The sequence below is a fragment of the Homarus americanus genome, unplaced genomic scaffold (assembly GCF_018991925.1).
Source record: "Homarus americanus isolate GMGI-L3 unplaced genomic scaffold, GMGI_Hamer_2.0 scaffold26591, whole genome shotgun sequence".
NCBI lineage: Eukaryota > Metazoa > Arthropoda > Malacostraca > Decapoda > Nephropidae > Homarus > Homarus americanus.
In genome coordinates this window covers 975,283-992,444 of record NW_024755595.1, presented here as the reverse complement: position 1 = coordinate 992,444, position 17,162 = coordinate 975,283, and the positions used below count along the sequence as shown (strand labels likewise).

The 17,162-nt window shown below is 38.6% G+C and overlaps 2 protein-coding genes and 4 non-coding genes across 7 annotated transcripts; 4 read left to right on the top strand and 2 right to left on the bottom strand.

Moving 5' to 3' along the window:
* Positions 1-259: 259 nt before the first annotated feature.
* LOC121856589 (alpha-ketoglutarate-dependent dioxygenase alkB homolog 6-like) lies at positions 260-5,653 on the top strand. Its single transcript, XM_042352217.1, is given in 6 exon segments — positions 260-297; positions 1,463-1,521; positions 2,344-2,431; positions 2,434-2,519; positions 3,541-3,645; positions 4,640-5,653. Coding segments are annotated over 5 exon segments (687 nt in total). The 5' UTR covers positions 260-297; positions 1,463-1,488; the 3' UTR covers positions 5,015-5,653.
* A 2,316-nt stretch (positions 5,654-7,969) lies between these two features.
* On the top strand, positions 7,970-11,615 carry LOC121856593 (ionotropic receptor 21a-like). 2 transcript variants are annotated; one of them, XM_042352220.1, is made up of 5 exons: positions 7,970-9,206; positions 9,789-10,039; positions 10,119-10,314; positions 10,710-10,853; positions 11,143-11,615. In XM_042352220.1, the coding sequence occupies exons 1-5, from the start codon at positions 8,118-8,120 to the stop codon at positions 11,329-11,331; spliced, it is 1,869 nt and encodes a 622-aa protein (XP_042208154.1). In that variant the 5' UTR covers positions 7,970-8,117; the 3' UTR covers positions 11,332-11,615. The 2 variants fall into 2 exon arrangements, with proteins under 2 accessions (XP_042208154.1, XP_042208155.1); XM_042352221.1 differs by lacking the exon at positions 10,710-10,853.
* A 302-nt stretch (positions 11,616-11,917) lies between these two features.
* Positions 11,918-11,989, bottom strand: Trnad-guc. The gene has a single exon. It is a non-coding gene; the product is annotated as a tRNA-Asp (tRNA).
* A 254-nt stretch (positions 11,990-12,243) lies between these two features.
* Positions 12,244-12,315, top strand: Trnad-guc. Its single transcript has one exon. It is a non-coding gene; the product is annotated as a tRNA-Asp (tRNA).
* A 2,308-nt stretch (positions 12,316-14,623) lies between these two features.
* On the bottom strand, positions 14,624-14,695 carry Trnad-guc. Its single transcript has one exon. It is a non-coding gene; the product is annotated as a tRNA-Asp (tRNA).
* A 254-nt stretch (positions 14,696-14,949) lies between these two features.
* Trnad-guc lies at positions 14,950-15,021 on the top strand. Its single transcript has one exon. It is a non-coding gene; the product is annotated as a tRNA-Asp (tRNA).
* Positions 15,022-17,162: the final 2,141 nt, after the last annotated feature.

Here is a 17,162-nt window from a genome sequence, read left to right as displayed (position 1 = left end):
ATTTTATATACAGCATAATATTTATATGTGTGACCCTTGGTATTTTGTAAACAAAAACAAGGCACAGCTTATGATGTTAAATATGTACCACAACAAAATTATGCTGAGCCATACTCTTCAGTACCGATGATTAAAACTAAACAAATCAAAATATTTAATTAATCTTAGAGTGGTGCTCGAATGTATTTGGTTTGCAGTTTTGACTAAAAAAAATAACAAATAGGGGCGGTATTGTGTTCGTGGTACCTATTTAACAATAACCTACGTGACTGTCAACTTGTACCTGGACCAAGGAAGGAGGTTTGGAAACATGTTATCAATTTAATGGAAGTATTAGACAATTTCACGTAAGTGTATGTTATGTGGAAGATGAAGATGGATATCCTGAACATGTACCAAATAATGTAACAGTAGTAGACCTGGGTTAGGACCACAATCTGGAGCCAACTCTTAATTGTTTTATTGTTAACATGAAACCTTATAGGTAAAATTATTAGATGCCTGTGCACGTAAATCACCAACTTACAAATATTATACAGTATTGAAGGTGACATTTTTTACTTCGAGAAAATTGCAAATAATGACAAGGAATTGCATTTTTATTATTTTGTTGGGAAATATATAAAAAATACCAGATCCACGACCCAACAAGGTTTTCTAGAGGTGTTTTTTATGGCCCATATCTCCTTCAATATTAATACTCCACAAAATGAACTAGGCTTTAAAGAAGAGGGAAAATATGGGGTTGAAACACGTAAGGCCAAGTATTTTACTTTATTTTAGGGTTAAATTGTTTCTTTCACTGTTCTCGGCAGCTGACGGCACTGTTACAAATGTCTCAGTTCTCCACAGAAAATTGCCACATTATAACAAACCTAACTTAATCTACATGCCACTGAGCATTGCTGCAAATGGTATCACAGTACTGTACAATATCAACTTTAGGCTTGGGCAGTAATCGTTATACTTTACTTTGATTTGTGCCTGTTAACCCCTTGTGTACGGGCTCACCTCTTCGCTGAATACAGTGATACCTCTAATTAACGGACTATATGGAGAGGAAAGTCCGTTATATCAAGGGTACATTCGACGTGAAACCTCAACCTACCGAACTATGTAAATAATGATGAAAGTCTGTTATAAACGGACTTCTCTCCCCATTATAGTCCGTCACATCTAACAGACCCTCGATATAACGGACTTTCCTCTCCATATAGTTCGTTAAATAGAGGTTGCACTGTATAGTCATGAAATTTAACAAACATAATAGAGTAATGAATAAATTAATACAGATTGTCCTAGTTTTGTCCAGGGATTGTGTTCCTGAAAAGGCTGGTGCTGTAATGTGTATGTGTCATTGTAGTACCTGTATGGATTTGTGTCTCACTCTTACCCACTTGTTAGCTTTGTAGACTTGAGAATTAAAAGTATCGATATTACTCAAGGCATCCTTTACCATCAGATATCTACCAGAACAGAACACTCACCATGACATCCTTCAAGGAGTATCGGGTGTACAATGTAAGTATAAAGCTCACCATAAATATTTCTTTATTTTACCTCTGGCTCCTCATAATAAGTATCTCTTATTTAACTCATCATCATAACTATATCTTTATCTGTGGTTCACCATAAATACAGGTTGTCCTCATTAATATCAGGGTTGTGTCTGAGATAAAGGCCAGTGAAGAATAGCAACTGAGATCTGAGTATAGTACAGTATATCTTAAAGCACAGACCAACAGTAATGTAAACAGTGACTTGGACAACTGATGGCACAGTCTTATCTAATACTTATTCACTTTTATAATACGATACTGTAGAGTATTTTTCAACCAGTAGTGAATTTTTTCTATATATTTAGCGAACATCATTTTAACATTATAGTAATTGAAGGTACAGTATAGTAAACCTTCAATATGATATCTGTGATATGCAAAATATCAATAAAGTAGGAAAGTGATTAACTAAAACATGTGCAATGTACAGTATAAAAGTTGTTAAAACATATTCAAGATGTTTGATAGTGATACTTTCAGCAGTGCTATACCTGTCAGCTTAGAGAAGTTATTTATTTTTGACTACTTTGCTTTTAATTTATCACCTATACAAGGGAAGGAAACCTGTGGCAGCTTGTTTAATATTACTTTTGTTCCTGGTGAGTGTGTCCCTCACCCAACCTGAGTCGGTGTTTATACAGGAGGAAAGTGTGGTGCCTAGAGAAACCTGTAATATGCAATATGGGACTGAACCCAGGATGCAATGGTGAGAGACATGCATTCTACGGCTGTACTGTACCACCAATTTTTGCTTAATTATCTGACTTGTAATGCATTTCCTTAGGCTCCAACTGCTGCTTACTACATCCCCAATTTTATTACACAAGAGGAAGAGGACCGTATTACACAGCACATTTATGCAGCTCCAAAGCCAAGTGGAAGGAATTAGCACACAGAAGACTCCAGAATTGGGGAGGGTTACCACACCCTAAAGGAATGATTGCTGAGGCTATTCCTTCAGTAAGTACAGAATTTGATGTGTATGCATGTGTATGTGGACATTTAAAGTGCCACAAAACATGTTTTTAATGACAATATTTGTTGTACATAATTATTAAAAGACTATAATAAACATAATACATGAAATACATATACTACAGTACAGTACAGTATGGTAATAATATTATATCCCGTACCTGTACAGTACTTATTGAGAAAACGGATGACATTTGAAACAACGTGAACAATCTCAAACGCAAAGCCAACATATATAATAAATATATTAGTACAGTACTGTAATACTGTACATTGTTTCCATTTTTTGATTGGAGGTTATGTTCTCTACGGAAAATTTTCCCACGCTTAACCCCTAATAACTTATTGCATTATCCTAAATTCCCACTGCCCTATTTGCATGGCACAAACATAGCCATCATTCAACTGATTACACTTACTTTCATGCATTACCAACAATATCCATGCCTCCAAACTTTTTTCCACTGCCAAATTCCACACTTTCTCATATAAACCTGGTGGCCGCTGAAGGTGACTGACTACCTTACCAGGTGACCCGACCACGAGATATGATGGTGCCGAGTAGCATAATAATTTAAGTAATGAGTTACTTAATGTCAGAGAATCATGTTAAGTTGACTAGTTTCGGATTTCTTTTGGTATACTGTACTTGTTGGCTCAATCTTTTTAAGCAACCATAGGTCAGCACTTGCTTCATAAACTTGGGTTCAGCTGGGTGAAAAACTGTTTATGCGACCTTTTTATTAATGGGCAAAGGAGGCTCTGATATGTGGTGTTTTTGTGGGAGATTTTGCAAGTCAATTGACACTTTCCTTCAGCCATAAAATAGTATTTTATGCTTCAGTGCTATTTGTATGTTATTCATTTTACACGATCACATTATCTTAGATATTTCAGTTTATTTTCCAGATTATATGATTTCTTCTAAAAAATTATTTCATTTTATATACCATAATTCGTATTTACCAAGTTATTGCTATTCATTAAATTGTTTGCTTTTTCACAGTGGTTACAAGAACAGATGGACAAGATTACAGCTCTTGGTGCATTTGGAGACAAGAAAGCAAACCATGTACTTGTGAATGAGTACCTTCCTGGCCAAGGAATTATGGTACAGTATGTCTTAAATGACTTAACTTACACTATGTTAGTTTCAAAATAAAAATATTAATACTGTAATTGCTTTCCCTTTTTTAAATTTATTATTTATATAAATATGTCTCCTAAAGTTGTGGTGTAGTAAGCCATTTGAATTGGGTGGAATTGACTATACTTTTCATCATAACTGCATCTACTTCTTTTTATATCACCCACAATTTTATTTTTACATCTACCAGATACATAGGTATCATTCCCAAGGTTGCCGGATGAGTATTCTGATAAACATCCTTCCACCAGAGTGTTTGTAGGATAACTAAGCAGATGTGAAATTTCTGTGGGTGAATTATTGCTGTTGGTGACATGACGTACTTATTTGGCTCATGGCTGTTCCAAGATATTTAAAATGGGGTGGGATAAATCAAGATACTGTGCAGTATACAATATCTCATATGTCCTTAACACTCTGGTTCTAAGTGTATGAATTACATCCATGGGGTTGAAAGGGTGATAATGAGAGTTTCTGTTGGACCTTGTACAACTAGCCCAATATCATAAGGGCTTGCTTGTATTTAGGTTTCACTTGAGAAAGTAATTTTAAAATCAGTTCTCATAAGTGATGCTGTTGGTGAGGCAACTGATATACAGTACTGTGTCAAGAAGCTTGTGAGTAAACCCCAGAGATATGACCTCTCCCAGTTCAACTAGAGCCCCTGACCAAAGGGAATGAGCCTATGCTGCCACACTACTATACATGCATACAAGTGGGCCTTAAGTTCAACACCTTCAGTTGTTTTGGCAGCTAAATGCATTATTCATATTTATTTAGGGTATTGTAGTGGTAGCTGTTTTAACGTAGAGTATGATGGTGACTATATGGTTACCTGTATTTTGAACATTAGCACCAAGTTTCATAAGTTAAAGGTTAGCATATTGTGTAATTTTGTGTTTGAATTACCTTGGAACAATCCAGTGTATTATGAGTGTAATCAATGGTTTTCTTTCAGCCTCACGTAGATGGCCCCATGTTCTACCCCACCATCACTACCATCAACGTAGGGAGTCATTCAGTACTAGAGTTTTATACTCCTTTGAATTCAAATGAAGAGATGGAAAACAATCAGAACCTTTCCATGCGACATATCGGCTCCCTCCTCTTAGAACCTCGAAGTCTACTCATTATTCAGGAAGATTTGTATACTACATACTTACATGGCATCAGTCAAGTTACTCAAGATACTGTGTCCCAAGATATGTTTAATTTTGAAGAGTGTAAACCCAAGCTTGGGGAAGTTTTGACAAGAGAAACTAGAATTTCACTCACTATAAGACATGTCCCTAAAGTTCTGAAGACAAAGTTAATGCTTGGAAGGGGAAGATAATTAATATTTTAACTGAAGCTGTTTAATGATTACATATGTGACAATTAGAAATTAGAATATTTAATTTTCCAGTATATTTTTGCCAACCCTTTCTGGTGCTCCCATTTTGTGAACTGCTATTGAGTGTTATGTGTACAGGTCAAGGATTCTTTATCCCAAATTCCCCAAAATAATTAATGCAATAACTGAGATTTTTTTTTTAATAGACCCAACTGTTACTGTATGTGACTATGAAGGAATATATAACTGAGTATTTTGGATGAAAGAATAAAGACCCTAATAAAACCTATTGTCAGTAATTTAGAATTGTGAAAAACTGTATATGTAAGTACAGGTTGAACTTGTAAGATGTGATGCAAGGAAACTGGGAGTACTGTATGTGAAAACTGAGGTCAACTATACCATGTGGATGGAGGCCAACAACACCACAGCTGCATCAGGACTAAGACCAACCCCTCTTCAACCACAGTGAAAACTATCAGACCCTAGTTAACTTGTATGTTTAATGTCAGACACAAATTCCAATCATCATCCCTCTACCCTTATTTTTCCCTTGCACCTCCTCCCTGTACCTAATACATCACCTTTAGATTTTGTTAATACTATATTGTAATTTTTGTGAAATAAATCTCCTAAGTACATTATCTACTCTTTACCTATTTGAAAAGATGTACCATATTGGAAATTTAATTGAATTATCGTTGCCACAGAGCCAATTAGTCATGTGTTACAAATTTGCCCTCACAGTTTTCTGGACTTGTGGCTTGAGCCAGGACCTCTAGTGGGACAGGCGTCTGACAGCTCCAGGAATGGACACTCTATTGTGTAGTGCCCCATGAGATGTTTATAAACTTCAAATAGGTCACCTCTTGCCCATCTACAGGTCTACAGTTGGTTTGGCATGTGTCCACTTCCTTTAGTGTCCGGCCATTTCATATTCCCAATCTTTACAAAGTTTGTTGTGATTAAAAATAATACACAAACTTACAAAAATCAAGTTCATCAGTGCCACTTAACGTTTCTCTTGTTAATTAGTTTTATTATGATTATTTAGATCAATGGCTTCATTAACTGTCAGGGTTTGGTGGTTCTGTATCACTTGTCAATTTAGTGTTCATAATTATGAGGTGGGTTTTTTTAATTAATTTTTGTTCTTTTCGACTCTAAGGAATGCTGATGCTGTTATAATGTATTACTGCACTACAACAACTAAGGTCTCTAAGTGTCTATTGCAGATTAGTAATGATACAATAGTTATTATCACAAAAGCTAAGAGGGATACAGTCTAGGGAAGAAGCAAACTTTACTTTAAAGAAACAAGATTACTGACATTATGAGGATTGTATACAGTATACAGTTTTACTTTATTCGTGTAACATTGGGAATCTGCTACTAATTTATCACTGGTGGGACATTTTAAACTACTTTATGCACTGTATTAATTAAAAATATACTCATGATTTTAACATACTGTTCAGTACTCAATAAAATGTTTCTTTTATTTCTTTACGTCGTTATGGTACTGTTCATATTCTTGTCGTAACTGATCTTAAATGAGTATAGGTATATACTGGATGTCCTTTTTTTACATGGCACACTGCTACAAATAACACATAAAAAGACCAACAATTCAATCTTATTTTATGTCAAACTTTGTGTCCCCTCATAATTAGAGGTAATGAATATTTCAACAGTAGATGATTGAAGAAATTAGTTTTACACTATGATGATAGCCAATTATCGATGATTTTTACTGGGTGCATGTCTAAAAAGGTTGGCTGAACTTCTCATCACCGCTCCATAAATTTGATTTTAAATTTTTAGAATATTTGATATCATGAGCAGTGCATCATGATAAGTCACAACTGTCTCTGTGTTCATGTTGACTTATAGAAAAGAAGATTGGATTGATCATTGAGGATGTTTTGATTGTTTGATTTTTCTAATATGTACCGTATGTTGTAAGGTCAAACACCTCTCTTGTATCCTAAATTTGCCAGCCCACACTGATTAGTCCTCAAATAGAATGACTTACATTGCATATGAACCACTGTCCTGCGTGGCAGTGAACAGTGATAGCACCCTCTTGAATCTTCTTTACTATTATTGAATATGACCTATACAGTACTATTATCCTCTTTTTGTATGAACCTCTGTCCTGTGTGGCAGTGAAAAGTGATTGCACTCTCAGTGTCAAGACCTGACTGAATTACTCAGAATAGGCAAGTTTACTCTAAACTTTGCCAATAAAGTTGTTAAACTAAGTCTCTTTTATCATTATGCCATTGTTAGATTGAAGTACAATATTGCCTCGAAGTTAATTCAGTATTTAAAAATGGATGAAAATGTTGTGGTACTGTACTTATTGTGATTTCATCACTCCCGTACACTCGGTAGAAAATTTCAGCAGAGTAAACCCTTACAGGTAAAGTGTCTTATAATAGAAACTTGGAGAAGTTGGCCATGGTCTTACTTAAAACAGATTCATCTTTTTAAGTATATTTTGTAGCTTTCAATACAAGTTATCCTTAATTTCTGAGAAAACTGAACGTGCAGCAAAACGTGGGATTACGAAAATTTTTACTAGACAGACTGTACACCCCAGTTGCGACTGTAGTCAAATTAATTTTGTGTATGTATTTACTCACCAATTTATGTTCTAAATATAATTCTGGATGAATCTGTCTTAAACTCATTCCTCTACTGTTTCCTTGTGCGTCCCAACAGATAAGCGATTCCAATACAGGTATATGGTACTGAAAAAAACTGAAAGTAAAGCATTTTCGGGGGAAGAAAGGATTATGAACTTTAAAAAAAAAACCTCAGTTTAAGAATAATTCATTCTAAGGGTGTCAGAGTTCTCGTGACATCACATGTGTATTTTGTTATAAAATGTCTATCTGATTAACTGACTAAGTGTTATCGTGACTGGACTATTAACTGCACGAGGTTTTGTCGTTAAAATGAAAAAAAGGAAAACAAGAAAAAGAGTTTTTCGTAATCAAATTTCTCAAGATATTACAGCACCTGGATTATATAAGAGAGGGGGAATGACTGCGACTGGTCTTCTTTTGAGAAGTATTTCGCCCTTGGTGTCGGGAAGATGGCTAAGACAACACTCTTGGTAGTGCCTGTGTCTTTGCTTATGTTGGCAATTCAAAGTTTTTATCCAGTTTTGTCTATCACAACTCAGACCATGCCGAACACTGTGCATTATCTTAAAGTGTTGGAGGAGATGTTGCAAGGTCCCCTGGCAGGCTGGGGCGTCGTCCTGTACCTGGACCCTGATCTGGAAGTCCAGGTCCTAGACCAGCTGCTTACCTTCCCAGCCTTCCAGGATTCTCCTCATGTCCTGGTTGACCTGGGCTCCGACGTGGATTTGTGGTCCAAGGACCAGCCTGCCCCGGTGCTCCGTGGAGCCCGTGTCATCCATATTGTTGTGTTTAAGGAAGATCCCCGACCATATTTTGACACCATCTCTCTCCAATGGAACCCCAAATATCTTATGCTCTTCAGTTTAGCCAACAAAACTTTTCAAAATATTCTTCTAGGTAATGCATTCCAAAGGAGCCAAAATCTGGTTTTGATTGAAAGGTTCTCACCAAGATCCTCTGAAATGACCCCAACAGCAAGAGTATCTACATCGTTTCCTTTTTCAAAAGATGAAAAGATGATTCTAATAGGAACATGGAACTCTAGCATTTATTCTAAAATAGAAAATATTTTCGTGGATCGGTTTCCTTCATTCGAGGATTATAAGTTTCATCTTGCAACTTGGTTTGATGATATTCCATTTCTTTATCAAAAGGAAAATGCACCAGTAGGAACAGGTGATGGCATTACTGTCAAAATGTTGGACACCATCGCTGAGGTCCTCGACTTTAACTACACGTTGACAGTGGAGCCTCCAGATGGTGCCTGGGGATCCCTGGTCAATGGTTCATGGACTGGTATGCTTGGAATGGTTCATCGCCATGAGAAGAACTTTACAGTGAGTACCATGCCTCTCACTGCAAATCGCATTGAAGATTTTGACGCTGGCGTCTGGTACTGGACTGAAGGATTTGGGTTGAATATGATGACCCCAGCACCGTTGGCTAAGTGGCAAGCCACCTATTACCCCTTTATGCCCTCTGTATGGATCACAATTGGTGCCACCTTCGCTGTGGTCGTCCTTACTATGGCGCTACAGGTAAGCTTTTGTTAAAATCAATGGAAAGCTTTACATAATATATTTAAACTTCTTTGAACTTGGGTTTATGATAAAGTCAAACTTTTTCAGGATGCTGAATGGCACCATGACTGCTACAATATAAAAATGGTGAATTGTGGAGGCTCCTTCGGCCAAGTGGACAATTCTTCATGTAAATTAAGGCTTTCCAACCGATGTAACATTAGCGAGGCACAGTTCCAGATCTGGGGAGTCAGACATTATTGGGTTGCCTAGTGTTAATTATCTTCATTTGGGAGGAATCGAGAGTAGACAAATAAGTAAACAGATGACTGTCATCAGACCCCCTGACTCCTTAGTGACCTGGGGTTCAAAGTGGGTTGAAATGGTTATAGTGTATACATAGTACGGGTAATATATACAGTAATATGCACATAATATGGACAAAATTCTAATCGATATACTGTATACCATAGAAGGTTATCCTTAGTGGTACAAATTTTTAATTTCCTGGTACGCGTTTATACAGAGAGAGGATGATGATATATTACTGTAACATAAATGTGTAACCATTTTGCGATATACATTTTGATGTGTTTCCAGGACTGGATACAGCCGGAGCCGTTCCTAGGAGGGTTTGGACGGACATGGTTATATCTCCTAAGGGCGGTAGTGAAACACACCTTGCCGGGGCTGCCGACAGCTCAGTGGCAGCGTGTGTTGGTGGGCGTCTGGTGGGTCTACTGCTTCATCCTCACCACCGCCTACACCGCCAACCTCATCGCCTTCCTCACCATCCCTGTGTTTCCCAAGCGCATCCAGACATTAGAAGAGCTGGCCCAGAGTGACTACAGGTACTGCCTAGTGTCCAAACTACCCACTACTTGGCCTAGAGTATCAACAATATCCCACTGAATGCGATCACTCTTCCAGGGTGTCCATGCATGATTATGGGGAATTTGTACCAGAGGCGCTGAGATCGTCCAAGACGCCGGTTTATCGCACTCTTGGGGAGAAGATGGATCTGGTCAAGTTGTACGACGATGCTGTGTATCTTATGTCGAACCGTACCCATGCCCTCCTCGAACTATACTCCTACAACCGCATCGTCACAAAATCCATTACCAAGGTAAGCAGCAATGGAGCATGTACAAAACCCATAAAATTCTTATGTGCTAAACCATTTGTATTATGAACAGTATTTTTATCTCACTGAGGACAGTAAGAATATGTACGGCAAGCTTCTTAAAAGACTAGAGTTGTATTCACTGGATCATTGAGGTAACACACGGCAAGTTTTTAGTGCCTTTGGTAACGGTCAACGTTAAAACTAAATACAGTGTGCCTTGCACTTCTACTATACTCCTGCCTATTGTGTGCCGACTAGATTTAAGTGAATGGATGAACGGGAACCCAAATATTTTGTCATACGAAGAAGGACGTAACGAGTGGCTTCATTTGTAACGTTCAAGAAACGTCACGAAAAATTTTAGTAACAAATCCAATTACTTGTACTCTTTGCAGGTGAGCAACTCATATATGTTGAAGGATCAGTTGTATGCTAGTTATTTTAGTTGGCTCTTCCAGAAGAACACACCATGGAAGTATAAGTTCGACCTATGCATCCAGCACTTGGTGGAGGCCGGACTTGTCACTCGCTGGCACAAGGTAATTTGCATTTATAATATATGCAATTGTGTGTGTGTGTTTGCAGGTTTGTTTGCATTTATATATTTAATGTACTTGCAAAAACAAACAAGGAAACAAACCAATACACTGTTGTAAATGAGCTTTTCCTACTCGTGGTGCTACAGTGAAGGACTTGGTACTCAAAGGTAGATAACAAGGAAAATCATTTCCAGGTGACTGTTACATGATAATATGGCGCTTCTGTTAGTTTGAATTGCTTAGGACAAGCGGTTAATTTTGTGATTATCTATTAATGAAACTTCTCCAGGAAACAACAGAAGACTTCATGGGCCAGGACTACGAGCGTCGGGAGCGTCTGGCTGCCAAGGAACAGCTCAATAACAAGCAGCCACTGAGCCTCCAACACCTACAGGGAGTCTTCTTCATCCTCCTCCTCAGCTGGGCAGCCAGTATTGTTGTCTTCATCCTAGAACTGGTGCTGCAAGTGCTGCAGTGATCAACCTGAAGTTGCTGACGCAGTGCTACTACGTTCATCTTAGTTACCCCATAACTTGTGTTACATATTTTCCAGCACGACCTGTTGTATAGTAACTAGGTTGGTGCAAGTGTTAAGTTGTGAATTTATAACAAGTAATGTAATATTTTGAGGACTTGGTGTTTTAAGGATTGTCATCGTATTCAGGGGGTTAATTTGCTTCACTTTATTTAGTATTTGCTGGTCTTTAGAGAGCATTAAAGGAGACCAATTGTACCATCACAAAGAATATAATAATGTCTTAATGGAACACATTTTTGTTGTATTGTCAAATAAAGTTCCAAACAGCTATTGTTTTCAGCCATACTTGGTCTCATATTCCACTAATGTGATACAAGAAAAATTTTATTAATCTTATATTGAATGTTGCCTTGTCACCGAGGAGGTTGAAGAACACATGTTAGTGTTTGATAATAATTATTTCCCTCAGCAAAAGTGAATAAAAAATTGAGAGATTATCCCTCCATATATTCAAAGTATTAATTTATATTTACATAGAACAGCCCTCAGTCGTTTATCTCATTGTCTAAAAAGTAAATAAAATTACCTCCCCGGCGGGGAATCGAACCCCGGTCTCCCGCGTGACAGGCGGGGATACTCACCACTATACTACCGAGGAATGGGTAAGATCATAGGGCGCGTTTATAGTTAGGTCAATATACCCGGGTTATTATAACTATGTAGTATAAGACAATAATGACTTTCTATAGTGCACTAGCATGTAGTAACCATGTTTGTAGACGTCATCCTTAATACAAAAATGGTTACTACATGTTAGTGCACTATAGAAGATCCTCACTATCCTAAACTATATAATTATGATAACCCGGGTATATTGACCTACTTATAAACGTGCCATATGACTTTACCCATTCCTCGGTAGTATAGTGGTGAGTATCCCCGCCTGTCACGCGGGAGACCGGGGTTCGATTCCCCGCCGGGGAGGTACTTTTTGACCATTTGCAGGGTAGGTAAGGGGAGAAACTCTGGGTCAAGAAAGAATAAAATAGTATTACATGAATGTACTGAGAACCAACAATACACATTTTATGACTGTGTGTATGTGTGCATGTGTATGTGACTTGTGTGCATGTGTATGTGAAGTGTGTTTATGTGCATTTGTGACATATATGTATGTATTTTTGTATTTGTCCAAGTGTATGCATAAATAAAAGTGACAGATGCACAAGGAAGACAAGAGAGCTTCGGGTAACTTTCACAAAGGTTAATCTACCCAAGAGTGTGACGTCACCACTGAGGTGCATACCTGCCGCCACCTGCCTGAGGGTGGGTGTGGCTAGGGAAGCGGAGAGGAGGGCGGGAGGAGATGGCAGAGACGGGAGGAGGTGACAGAGACGGGAGGTGACAAAAGACACGGGAGAAGGTGACAGACAGACGGGAGGAGGCGACAGAGAGACGGAAGCAGGCGACGACCAACCTATCACGAAATGTCAACTCATCCACCAAAAAAATCAAAGTGCGTGATGAAAATTTTACACTTAAATTACTTCATTACCTGTGAGTCACCCCCTTAATCTTACCTGACTGATGACGATGATGATGATGATGATTATGGCAGGTGTTGATGATATGATTATAGTAGATGATGATGTTTAAGATAGGCAATGATGATAGCAGATGATGATTATACCACGAATAAGTACGCTCCGTACTGACAACAGTCACAGTTTCAAACAAGTCAAGCCCTGACCACACACATGCATGAGGCGTTAACTAGTCTCCCCTTAACTGAAAGGTCAATAGAAGTACCTCCCCGGCGGGGAATCGACCGGCAGGGAATCGAACCCCGGTATCCCGCACGTCAGGAGGGGATACTTACCACTATACTACCGAGGAATGAGTACAGTGACAAGGCACGCTTATAAGCAGGTCAATATACCCGGGTTATTATAACTATGTAGTATAGAACAATGATGACTTTCTATAGCGCACTAGCATGTAGTAACCATGTTTGTAGACGTCATCCTTTATACAAAAATGGTTATTACATGTTATTGCACTATAGAAGGTCATCACTATCCTAAACTATATAATTATAATAACCCGGGTATATTGACCTGCCCCGATAATTAGGGATAGCGCAGTAGTTGCCATCCCCTCCCAGAATCCAGGACAGATGCTGCCTCGACCAACAACTTTTAAAATAAACGTTCACAAAGGCACTACTGTAGTTGAGGTACGAAAAGAAAGTAGGCCTACTGTACAGTAAATTATTACCATAGAATAAAAAGGACAAATATTATAACAAAAATAAACATTTTAAATAACATCAGTTCACTAAAACATTCACCTGTCACTAACCTTCATTTAGATGTTAGAGTTCAGCGGACTTGACTATTAACACTATAAAAACCGATTCCCAAATGACCAGGTCTTCCTCCTGCCACATTTTGATCAACACTGAGGTGCAGTGACGATTGTTTTGTGCTGGTGACTTGGACAACGTCGGTCTTTAACTGCCCAAATTGGTGTTTGACTCATTGATCCTGGAAGTGTAGTCCCAGTCAGCCTTTGTTGTGTGTGTGTCCCACCTGACATCATCATTGACAAGTTGCATTTAAATATTGCAGTCTCGCCCGCCTGGACAACAATTCTCAACTTCCTTTTATCCTCTTCACCACTGATTGGCTTGTTAGGCGCTTGTTAGCCGCTTGTTAGCCGGTCACGTCTCTGTTACACACTGTTGGCAAGTACTGGGCATGCACCGGCTCCTGAATGTACCTGAACCTGCTCCAGTGTTGGTCAAGTCTGGTCTTGAAAGAGCTCACACTCGATGCCGTCACAACATTCTCTGGCAGATTGTTCCGAGAGTTCACAACTCTCACTCCGAAAAAGTTTACCCTCACAGTTTTCTGGACCCGCGGCTTCAACCTAGAGCTGTGACACCTTGTGGGGCGAGCGTCCGCCAGCTCCAGGTAAGGACACAACAATTGGTCGCCCAGAAACTCGATCCTAGATCAATTAGGTATGTTTAAAATTTGGACACCGGCACGAGAGAAAGCCAAGTTTTTGTAATTACTTCACTCAACTGTAATGGGCTGAAACCTTGACATTGTACTGAAAGCAAATTAGCAGTCGAGCATTTCCATTAACTGTGACTTTACAACCTGATTTAGTTCATTCACTGGAGAAGTGAGGTTTCCGATGTCCTAGTTAAAAGAGCAAACACATAAAAGATACAATGATGAGGCGTCTACTAGTCTCCCCTTAAGCAAAAGGTCAATAAAAGTACCTCCCCGGCGGGGAATCGAACCCCGGTCTCCCGCGTGACAGGCGGGGATACTCACCACTATACTACCGAGGAATGGGTAAGATCATAGGGCGCGTTTATAGGTAGGTCAATATACCCGGGTTATTATAACTATGTAGTATAAGACAATAATGACTTTCTATAGTGCACTAGCATGTAGTAACCATGTTTGTAGACGTCATCCTTAATACAAAAATGGTTACTACATGTTAGTGCACTATATAAGATCCTCACTATCCTAAATTATATAATTATGATAACCCGGGTATATTGACCTGCTTATAAACGTGCCATATAACTTTACCCATTCCTCGGTAGTATAGTGGTGAGTATCCCCGCCTGTCACGCGGGAGACCGGGGTTCGATTCCCCGCCGGGGAGGTACTTTTATTGACCTTTTGCTTAAGAGGAGACTAGTTGATGCCTCATGCATGTCTCATTCTTGAATCTCTTGTAATAAGGACATCATGGATGTGTCATTTATCTCACATATATTGTCTAATAGTATGTTTTTCCTCATAGTATAGCTAAAGCTGCCTCCCGAAAGTTGGGAATGCTGTACAGATGCCGTAGCTACTTCACTCCTGAGCAGTTGCTCCAAGTTTATAAGGGATTCATTCGTCCTAACTTGGAGTACTGCTCTCATATCTGGGGTGTTAGGGTGGAATCAAAGGCATTTTATCTTTTTAACTCTCCTCCCTTAGTTGATAATCTTTCTTCCCTTTCTCTAACGGGCAATGTTCGGTGGATTTGGCATCCAGTGTACCGCCGGTAAGGCCGTGGGCTCGTAACACACGTCTTGCCCGCGGTGCCCACCATTTCTCTATGGATGTCGGTCACACGAGAATAACCCGTTATAGTACCTCCTTCTTTCCTCACACAGCCAAACTGTGGAATGCTCTGCCTTCTTCTGTGTTTCCACACTTACCCTATACAATGTCTCACTTTAAAAGGCTGGTTTTCCGGCATCTTCGTGGTGTAGATTAACGCAATATAACCTTTTTGTTCTCTATTTTCATTTTTTTTCGTCCCCCAGGCCCTGTTGTGGGTCGTTTGACCTGTGCCCGGGTGGGCTAATTCCCGTAAAAAAAAAAATATTATTTATGAATAAGTTGGTTTACTTTCACACGTGTGAGTGTAAAGCAATTTTTATGAATTTTATACTTAAAATAGTCCACTCTTATAGATCAATTCTTACTGGCTGACTGTCTCAGTAGTATAACTTTTTACCAGTCCACAGATGTAATTTATGACCTTGGTTCTGTTAAGCTGGTGCTTGGTCACTTCAGTTCAAGACTTCTTTGGAACTACTGTATGTAAATTAAGCACAAGTGTGCAGTTTTTATGTATCATGGTGTTATTTACCCCTTGAGTGTGTAATGTGGGTTTTTCTTGAGTGTGTTATGTGTCTCAAGTGTATTATGTGAGCGTCTCGAGTGTGTTATCTTGGTGTTGAATTTATGTGAAATGCATGATATACTGTAAGTGCATCGTGAGTGTCTTAAAAGTGTGATATAGTTGTTGTATTAAGTGACTAGGATTAGTGTGTCTTGAGTTTGTGTTAGAATGTATACCTTGAGTGTGAAATGAGCGTCATGATCATGTGTAGAAATATGTTTTGAGTGTTGGATATATAACATGAGACACTCAGAACATGAACGAATAAAACAACTTATTTGCTTAAGGACAAGAGCCTTGTACCAAAGCCCATAAAGCAGTAAAATTTTTAGACGTTGCCTACACTACAAGTCCTGTAGTTCGTGTGTCCCATTTTTGCCTTGTCCTAAAAGTGCCTGTACAGTACCTGTTAATTCAAAACTAGCTTAATTTTCTGTAGTTTTATTTCATTATTTCTATGTAAAAACTTATACACAAAAGAAATACTGTACCAACACTTAATGTACGAGTGTAATGGGCCCCTGTCTCATCAACAGAACATATTATATATATGGGTCAATACATCTGATATTATATTAAGATTCACCACCCTGTAACTTTCCACTGTCTATGAGTAAGACATGAGTTGTACACGTGAGAGGGCAACTCTCCCAGGAGGGTAGAGACCCATCGTCAGCATATCTGTAAGCCCGCACAGCGAGGCCCTTACTCCTTAGTCGCTCACAGAAAGTTATATTGTAAGGACGTGACCTAACGTTTATAATACATAAACGCCGTCCCTTTCTCATTCACTCCTATACAGTGGAACTTACGGTCGATCTACACTCAGGAATTATATATACAATCCTTTTGTAATAAACAAGGAACTACTGTTTGGGTTTCGTTACTTAAACCCAAATAATAAATATATGTGAACGGCCTGGTTAATTGCACAAGTAGCCGATTCACGAGTATAATTAACTATTTTGTGCATGAACTTTCATTTAACAAAAGAACTAAATATTATTTCAGTTACAGTAAAACCTCCATAATACATAATAATAGGGATTCAACCCGCGTCAAAATAAGGTAATTTCCAAATTGTGATCAATTACATACAACTTTGACAGTAACGTGAACATACG